The sequence below is a fragment of the Saccopteryx leptura genome, chromosome 3 (assembly GCF_036850995.1).
Source record: "Saccopteryx leptura isolate mSacLep1 chromosome 3, mSacLep1_pri_phased_curated, whole genome shotgun sequence".
NCBI lineage: Eukaryota > Metazoa > Chordata > Mammalia > Chiroptera > Emballonuridae > Saccopteryx > Saccopteryx leptura.
In genome coordinates, this window is record NC_089505.1 from 8,545,620 (window position 1) to 8,555,224 (window position 9,605).

At 57.9% G+C, this 9,605-nt stretch overlaps 1 protein-coding gene across 1 annotated transcript; it reads right to left on the reverse strand.

Annotated features, from left to right (window-relative positions):
- Window positions 1–8,149: 8,149 nt before the first annotated feature.
- On the reverse strand, window positions 8,150–9,127 carry MAS1 (MAS1 proto-oncogene, G protein-coupled receptor). The gene has a single exon (XM_066371700.1). The coding sequence runs from the start codon at window positions 9,125–9,127 to the stop codon at window positions 8,150–8,152; it is 978 nt and encodes a 325-aa protein (XP_066227797.1).
- Between the last annotated feature and the right edge of the window lie 478 nt (window positions 9,128–9,605).

The window sequence follows — 9,605 nt, forward strand, 5'->3', positions numbered from 1 at the left end:
GAATATCAAAAAAAAGGGCTCCATTGGAGCAAAGCTGGCCCGAGCGCTGGGGATGGCTCCTTGGCCTCTGCCCCAGGCGCTAGAGTGGCTCTGGTCGGGGCAGAGCCACGCCCCGGAGGGGCAGAGCATCGCCCCCTGGTGGGCAGAGCTTCGCCCCGCCCCTCATGGGCGTGCCGGGTGGATCCCGGTCGGGCGCATGCGGGAGTCTGTCTGACTGTCTCTCCCCATTTCCAGCTTCAGAAAAATAAAAAAAAGAAAAAAAAGAAAAAGGATAATTTTTGCAAAAATACCTGAGGACCTCATTAGTTTTCCTAAGAGCCTTTCTTAAACATTTGACATGAAACCCTTCTTTGTAGGGGTTCTCATCCCATCACCATCCTTGTTTGTTTCTCCAAGTTAGCTGCCGGCAGGTCCGGCCCCGCCCGGCCCCGCCCACAGGCCTGGCCCCGCCCACAGGCCTGGCCCCGCCCACGGCTCCGGCTCTGCCCCCTGGGCTCTGTTGCCAATAGTTGGGGGTGTTGTTTCAGCAGCTCTCTGACACCTCTTTTACCAGCTTCACGGAATCCTGAACACGTTGCAGTCAGGGAGGGGGGCTGGGTGGGAACCAATCTCATAAGTGACACATTTGGTAATGAATGCTTTCACGTTTTGAGGACTTTTATTTTTGACGCCTTGTCATGTTAGGCAGTCGAGTGTGAGACAAGAAAAGAAGCTTCCTGTCCGTGGCATCGAGGGATTGGTCCTTTATGGCTCCCTCCTCTTCCTTTCCACACTCCCCCACCCCCACCCGGTTACGCCCAGGTGACTTGTCTTGAATGCTCCTGTCCTCCAGAGAAAGCACGGGGAGTTATCCATGACTTGGTGTGTTATCCTCTTGGGGGTGACTTGTAATCTGTTCAAGAGTTGAGTAAAAAAAAAAAAATTTTAACCTAAAAGCGTTGTTTCACTCACGGTGAAATTGTAGGGACGGCGTAAGGCATCATCAGCCAGGTGCTCCTCTCTCAGCTCTGTGAAGGCAGCTGATTATCCTGAGTCCATCTGCACGGGGCACAGGCACTGGGGCGCGGGTCGTGGAAACGGCTGGGGCTGTCCAGGCGTCACCTCAGTGCCTGCAGTCTTGTCCATGGAGAATCAACAGGCAAGCCGGGAGGCGGGGCTGGTGGCCAGGTCGGCGAGCAGCTCACCAACCCCCTGTCTGCTTCCTGACAGTCTGTCCTCCTGGGCCCAGACCGCAGTGGATGATGCTTGGCAAAGAAGAGAGAGTCACTAGAGAAACATCCTTGAGGAGGGGACAGGAGACAGGGGCTGGAGGCAGGTGTGGGGCCACCACAGCTGGGGGATCGGGTTCCCGCAGGGCACCAGGTGTCTCCTGTGAGCACAGGGGTGCAGGCAGCCAGCAGACAGGAGGACAGTCAGGTGTGGGCATTGCTGTGCGGGTGGCCTGCAGACAGGAGTGTGGTCAGGTGTGGGCACTGCTGTGCGGGCGGCCCGCAGACAGGAGCTTGGTCGGATGTGGGCACTGCCGTGCGGGCGGCCCGCAGACAGGAGCTTGGTCGGATGTGGGCACTGCCGTGCGGGCGGCCTGCAGACGGGAGCGTGGTCAGGTGTGGGCACTGCTGTGTGGGCGGCCTGCAGACAGGAGCGTGGTCAGGTGTGGGCACTGCTGTGTGGGCAGCCCGCAGACGGGAGTGTGGTCAGGTGTGGGCACTGCCGTGCGGGCGGCCTGCAGACGGGAGTATGGTCGGGTGTGGGTACTGCTGTGCAGGCGGCCCGCAGACGGGAGTGTGGTCAGGTGTGGGCACTGCCGTGGTCAGGTGGTACTGCTGTGCGGGCGGCCTGCAGAGAGGAGCGTGGTCAGGTGTGGGCACTGCTGTGTGGGCGGCCTGCAGACGGGAGTGTGGTCAGGTGGTACTGCCGTGTGGGCGGCCCACAGATGGGAGCGTGGTCAGGTGTGGGCACTGCTGTGTGGGCGGCCCGCAGACAGGAGCGTGGTCAGGTGTGGGCACTGCCGTGTGGGCGGCCCGCAGACAGGAGCGTGGTCAGGTGTGGGCACTGCTGTGTGGGCGGCCTGCAGACAGGAGTGTGGTCGGGTGTGGGTACTGCTGTGCAGGCGGCCCGCAGACAGAAGTGTGGTCGGGTGTGGGTACTGCTGTGCAGGCGGCCTGCAGACAGGAGTGTGGTCGGGTGTGGGTACTGCTGTGCAGGCGGCCTGCAGACAGGAGTGTGGTCAGGTGGTACTGCCGTGTGGGCGGCCCACAGATGGGAGCGTGGTCAGGTGTGGGCACTGCTGTGTGGGCGGCCCGCAGACAGGAGCGTGGTCAGGTGTGGGCACAGCCGTGCGGGTGGCCTGCAGAGAGGAGCGTGGTCAGGTGTGGGCACTGCCGTGCGGGCGGCCCGCAGACAGGAGCGTGGTCAGGTGTGGGCACTGCCGTGTGGGCGGCCCGCAGACAGGAGCGTGGTCAGGTGTGGGCACTGCTGTGTGGGCGGCCCGCAGACAGGAGCGTGGTCAGGTGTGGGCACTGCTGTGTGGGCGGCCCACAGACGGGAGCGTGGTCAGGTGTGGGCACAGCCGTGCGGGCGGCCTGCAGAGAGGAGCGTGGTCAGGTGTGGGCACTGCCGTGCGGGCGGCCCGCAGACAGGAGCGTGGTCAGGTGTGGGCACTGCCGTGTGGGCGGCCCGCAGACAGGAGCGTGGTCAGGTGTGGGCACTGCTGTGTGGGCGGCCCGCAGACAGGAGCGTGGTCAGGTGTGGGCACTGCCGTGCGGGCGGCCCGCAGGCGGGAGCGTGGTCAGGTGTGGGCACTGCTGTGTGGGCGGCCCGCAGACTGGAGCGTGGTCAGGTGTGGGCACTGCTCCTGGGGGCTGCACTCCCGTGCAAAGGGAAAACAGCCATCAGCCGAGTGTGAGGGCGGAAAGGGGTGTGAAAAGACAAGAGGAGGTACAACGCCATCATCCCAGGAAGGTGCCCCTGAGCGGCGAATGTGTGCGCTGGACGTGGACGGATAAATGGAGTTGGCTAGGTTATAACTATAAAGGGCGTCAATGCTCAAAGAATCACATTGTTTGGGGAACGGGTTGACGAGAGGTGTCGCTCACGGAGGAAGAACTATGGGGAACCAGACGGAGTGCAGCTGCAGTGTTTGCTGGGCACCCAGTCAAACGTCTGTTAGGTGGGTGGACACCCAGGGAGGCAGCACAGCAAAGATTCTGTTCAGTTGGGGCAGTTCTGAGGGTCCCTGACATGGAAGCGGTTATGGATGGGCCCGGGCAGAGGTCCTGGCCCCGACACCGGGAAACACAGCCACTGAGGGAGGCACTGGGAAGAGAAAGGAAAGAGCCGACCGGTGTGACAGGATGAATTATGAGCACCAGTGGGAAAGTGACCAGCTGGAACCCGGGGTGGGGGGGGGAATTTAAGCACGGCATGGTCAGCCCTGTCAAACGCCACAGAAGGCATAGGTAGAGAAGGGCCCATTGGCTGTGGCCCCGTGGAAGTCCTCGTACTTTGACTGAGCAGATTTCTATGTGGTGGGAGGGTCACCGTTCAGCAGCCGAGTGTGGAGGGGGGACTTGGAAGGGACAATGTGGACAGTGGGTGTGGGGGCCCTTCTGGAAGGGCATCTGTGATGGCAGGGCAGACGGAGAGGGGCTGAACGGGACTATAGGGAATGGCTTTTGTTTTTGTCGTTTGTGTTAAAACGGAGCAGTTTGAGCCTGTGCACGCAGGGCTCCCACCACCACGGCCAATAAGGGGCTGGGGCCACGGCCAGGGCAGGACATAGTCCCTGCCCCACAGGCGCTTGTCCTCCGGAATGAACAGCCAGCAGATCCATGTACAGCTCGAGGGTGGTGATGAGCACTGAGGAGAAACCGGGGTGCTGGCTGGGGGGTGCTGGCTGGGGGGTTGCTGGCTGAGGGGGGTGCTGGCTGGGGGGGTGCTGGCTGGGGGGGGAGCTGGCTGGAGGGGTGCTGGCTGGGGGGGTGCTGGCTGGGGGGGAGCTGGCTGGGGGGATGCTGGCTGGGGGGGGTGCTGGCTGGGGGGGTGCTGGCTGAGGGGGTGCTGGCTGGGGGGTGCTGGCTGGGGGGGGAGCTGGCTGGGGGGTGCTGGCTGGGGGGGTGCTGGCTGGAGGGGTGCTGGCTGGGGGGTGCTGGCTGGGGGGGTGCTGGCTGGGGGGGGTGCTGGCTGGGGAGGTCCTGGCTGGGGTACTGGCTGGGGGGGGTGCTGGCTGGGGGGGTGCTGGCTGGGGGGATGCTGGCTGGGGGGTTCTGGCTGGGGTGCTGGCTGGGGTACTGGGTGGAGGGGTGCTGGCTGGGGGGGTGCTGGCTGCGGTGCTGGCTGGGGGGGTCCTGGCTGAGGGGCTGCTGTCTGGGGAGAGGGGGCAGCGACAGCCTGGCAGCCTCCCTGCTGAGGTGACATCTAGCCAAGAAGCCTGAGGGAAGAAAGAGGGTAGGGGAGCAGAGACCCAGGGAAGCCGTTCCAAGTAGAAGGAGCACCAAAGCTGAACTCTCAGAAGTCGGGCGTTCTTGCTATGTGCAAAGAAGGGCAGAAGGGCAGGGGCAGCTGGAGGAGGGGCCACACCAACCCTGGAGAAGGGTCACAGGGGCTGAAAGTCAGACGGGGCTGGGCGGTGGTGCCTCGTAGCCCACGGGCAGGACTTGTTCTCATCCGGGAGGCCAGTGGCCAGAGGACAGGACCCCCAGACAGGAGAAAGCAGGGGAGGAGCAGTGCTGGCCGGGTAGCAGACAGGATCCGAGAGCTGTTACCGAGTGGTCTTGATTCTTATTTATTCAGTGACCTACGAAGGAAGCTATTGCGAGATAAGGACAGTGAGGGGAAAAGGTGCCACACAGAGGTCAAGGACAGAGAAGGAGTTTGGAAGGGCTGCCCAGGGCAGGCGTGACGAGGGACCAGCACGTGAGGCCCGGGACTCTGCAGGAGCCCTCGCTGCCTGCCTGCCGTGAGGGTCTCTGCACCGCTCGGAAGCCGGGCTGGGGCCGGAGGCAACCGGAGGAGAAGGGCAGGACGGGAGAGCCATGGGGCGAGAGAAGCAGGGAGCAGCGACAGGGACTGGACCGGGACACCAGAGGTCTGACCGCACGGCGACAGAGATGATGCAGAAGAGACTCCGAGAGGTCGCAACTTCCACAGCCAGGGGCCAGGGTCTCAGTGGTGGAGAGACCCCTGGGCAGCGGGAGTGAGAAGGCAAGTGACGGAAAGGACAGGAGGCCACGCCGGGCAGTGGACTGTGGGGCTTGCGTGTTCAGAAGTCGAGTCGGTCTGAGTTGCAATGAGGCTCAGTGTGTGGCTGAGAGAGGGGGAACTCTCAGGGTCAGCGGAGCTGGCGCAGAGATGGAGGCCAGCGCGGGGCTTGTGGAGATAAGAAATTCGGGCGGCCACCATGGCAGGCTGGACGATGGTGATAGTGGGCAGAAGGCCGGGGAGCCAGATTTCAAAAAACGTGAAGAACGTGGGGCCAGGAGGCCAGAGACGGCAGCAACAAAGAAAGAGGGCAGGATGGGGAGCAGGACCACGTGGGTCTCCAAGGGCCTCTTCAGCCAGCCCACGGGCGTGACAGTGGCTGGCCTTGCTTCTCCCATGTGGACCTGTCCCTGACTTCACTCAGGCCTGTCCTCTGCTTGGAACCCCCTCCCTCTTTAGCCTTTTGAAACCCTACCTGCCTTCAAGCAATCAAAGAGCCCCTCCGTGAAACATTCCTTTTTTAATTTACTACAAAAGATGGGAGTCACCTCCCTCTTGCTGGCCACACAACTTTGCGTATTACATTCTCCTGACGTGGATTTATGTGCAGGGTGGGGCGGTAGAGGCTTCTACGTCTCCCCCCCCCCTCGCCCAGACTCCAGCCGCTCCCACCTGCTCCTCCAGGCCTTGCTCACCTCGTGGAGCTTGGCAAAGAAGCCAGCCACAAATATTTGTAGGCTGAATGCTACAGACCCCTCCCCTTCATCAAAACACAGGCCTTGCAGCTGAACAAGCTCCTCCCCAGGCCCAGGGAATTCTCAGAAATGGCGCCCCCTAACCTAGGATGACTCAGGCAGAGTGTCTAAATTCTCAATGGGTATAAACCGTCTTGTCTACTCTCCACGTGTGCATATTTACTTGAACCTTCCTGTTTTCGTTTTTTACTTTATACTTTGGGGGATGAATTTAGGTAAAGTATTTAGAGAGAAATGTGTCCTAACCACACTGCCAAGCACTGAACCCTTCCTCTCTGCAACTCGTGACTCTTTAAAAGGTTAGAAGAATTTTTATATTCATTAACGCATTCAATTTCACCACTTTATCTGCAGAAAGGCAGTTGATGGGGGGCTTCCCATTAGTTCACCGTATTTTCCGTGGGTGAAACGTTTCTAAGAGTCTTTAATTCCTCTCTGACACCAGGGTCCCTTTGAGACAAGATGAGGCTGATCCCTCACTCAGTGTCCAAGAGGCCAGCACGGCGTCTGGGACGTGGTGGTAAGCAGAGGACAGCCACTGCGATATTCTTCATTCCCAGGGAAGAAAATCTTGTTTTCAATCAAAAACAAGACCATTCCAAATGTCATCACTCCACCCTTATCTGGGGCTCCTGAAAGCAAGCTGTCTTGTTTCTGAATCAGATGTCATCATCCACTGAAAAGCTGCCTGCATCCAAGAGACTGGCACATCTCCACGGGGAAGGCTGCCCCCCATGCTCACGGGAGACTGTTTCTTTCGATGGAGAAGAAACAGGTGGCCACAGAGAACCGTTTCATCACATCTTCTCTGACCCTTCGGAGACAAACAGTTAAAATAAATACTAATGGGCATGAACAGGTCTATCCCCACAGAGCCACAAGAAGCATTGCCATTTCCAAGGGGGCGCCCGGAAGAGGCAGAAGGACACGGACGTAGTGATGTAGTCTATAGGCCATGATGAGTTCCCCAGCTGACACCTCGGACCTGCTGCCCAAGACACAGACACGAGCCACCGCAGGCCGGTGGGCCAGAGCAGTAAGATGCTGAGGAAGTCCTGCAAAAGTTCCCTCCGAGATGTGACCACGCTGTCACCAGCCCCTGCTGCCGAGCCTCCTGCCGGGAATGACACAGAAATGTGTGCTCAGGAAGAGAGGAGGCCCAGAGGCGCAGAAGTGGGCACCTGGCTGTAGGCGAGAACTCCGTGGCTATAAGTGAATAACCCACCTCTTTGTGGGGGGCGGAGGGGCCCCGGAAGCACAGGCCCCTCAGGAACGTGGCATTAAGTTCCTTCCACTCGTGAAAACTGATGTCGAGCAAAGCACGTCATAACAGACTTTCATGACATCGAGCATTCCTGTGGAGAGAAGGGAAGCCACGAGCAGCCCCTCGCCTGGGGGACCGGTGTTTTCATTCACAACCTGATGTGATGCTCTAACCCGGTGGCTGTGGGGATGGTGTCACACCTGCAGGAGTTTTCAAGAGCAGAGAGGAGACCGTCATCGGTCCTCGGTCAACTCTTGAGAACATGTAACGACATTGGTACGTGACAGAGCCAGGTGTGTGCTTCACGGGACAGAAGGTAACATTCTCCTTCCACCACAAGCAGTGAGGGCAGACTGACGTTTATTGGACGCTGACAATGGGCCAAGCGCTTTGCACCTCTTCTCTTCCCATTTCATCCTCACCACAAGCCTGGGAGGTAAAAACTCCCCTTTGAACGTTTTATACATGAGAAAATGGGGCTCCAACAGGGCAGACCACTTGCCTGTGGTCACACGGGCAGCAAATGGCAGGGTCCACCTGACTGCAAAACCCACGTTCTTCCCACTACGTCGCTCCACCTCCTCAGCTTCCAACAAATGCTCTGTTCCCTTCTCCTCTACGTGTCTGCAAACCTTCCCGCGAGAATCATGTTCATCGTTCTTGAGGAAATGCTGCCGGGAGAGCTGAGGAGGAACAGAAAGAGTTGTTTTTTGGTTTTGTTTTTGTTTTCGTTTTTGATAGGTCCAGAAATGCTTGAGGTTCATGTGTAGGTATTTCCTGAAGATCCGATACAAGAATCATGGTTACAATCTCATGGTTAATTCATATCTCGTGCCTATGGGAAGGGGTGTCCGTCTGTGTCATATAGGAGATACTTAAGTTGTAGCTCAAGCACAGAGTGTCAATGACCTGGGTCCCATCATTTTCGTCCTCAGACGACGGTCTCAACAGTGGTGGCATTGCCATTGCCCTCCTGGCGCCTGGGCTGCATCTCATCTTTGAAAGCCCGGGTCAGAACCACCTTTAAGGACTCCTTGAACCGGTTCTTTCGACTGCTGCCCACAAAGAAGTAGATGAAGGGGTTGGCGCTGCTGTTGAGGGTGGAGAAGAGAAGGGAGACCTGGTGAAGGTTCCGGGACGTGGACCAGTACTCATAGTACAGCAGGTACAGGAGTCTCATGGGCATGGCGAAAATGAGGAAGATGACGATGGTGACCGTGATGACCAGGTACAGCTTTGAGGAATGGGACGTCCACGTGTTCTTTCGGATCTTGACCACCAGGATGGCGCTGGACACCACCATGAGCGGAGTGAAAACCAGGAAGCTCAGAATGGCGATGAAGATGATCACCGCCCGGCAGTCGCTTCGAGAGTGACTCTGCCCTTCGCTGTCAATGCACATGACATATTCCATGGTGGTCACTAAGCAAGAGAGCGCCCACAGAAGGGCACAGACGCATGCCGACTGGTGCTTGGGGCGATGACATCGGTACCAGATGGGGTACAGGACGGACAGGCACCTCTCCACGCTGATGGCCGTCAGCAGATAGAGGCCCGTGTTGTAGCCAAACAGGAAGGTCACCGACAGTGTGACAATGGTGTAGTAATAACCAGAAGAGAGCTCATAATCTAAAGCGTAGTCGACGGTCAGAATAAAAATGCAAAAGAGCAACGAGATGTCCGCAATCGACAAGTGGGTGATGTAGACCGTGAAGGGGTTTCTTCTCATCCGAAAGCACAGGAACCAGAGCAGAATTCCGTTTTCAACGAAGCCCAGGGGGGAGATGCTCATGATGACCCAGTGCACAGCGGGGACCGCCTGGGGCGGGTCCCCGGTGGAGGTGTTCCTGCTGCCTGAGGCGTTCGTGGGCCCCTCGGCCACGAACGACGTCACGTTCGACTCATCCATGAGGAGGCCTCAGACTGGGGCTCTTCAGATCGTTCTCTATAAACAAGTTAAAAAAAGGAAAAAGGTGATGAATTAGAGTAAAAGGTAGAATTTCAGCTACCAGTCATAGTCGTCATGTTATAATCATACAAAGGTTATGATCATGCAAAAGATAACATATATGTAACCTCTGTTACAAAAATTGTTTCATAGACTGTACATTTCTCTTTCTAATGATGATAAAATTAAGACATTTCACTGAGAGAGAGAACTGATTTCATAACTGTTTTTGATCCCCCAGTAATCTTCTATTCTGCATAATTATTTACTTGTGGCTCAGTGTCCAAGGGATCTGGCAAAGCAAGGGGTTGGGGATCTTGGTGTCCATTTCCAGCCTGGCCCGAGCTTTCTGGGGGTGTTTGGAAAACACCACTAGGCTGGAGGAACCATGTTAACCCCACTAAAATGCAACCACAAAACACACGTCTGGGTAATACTG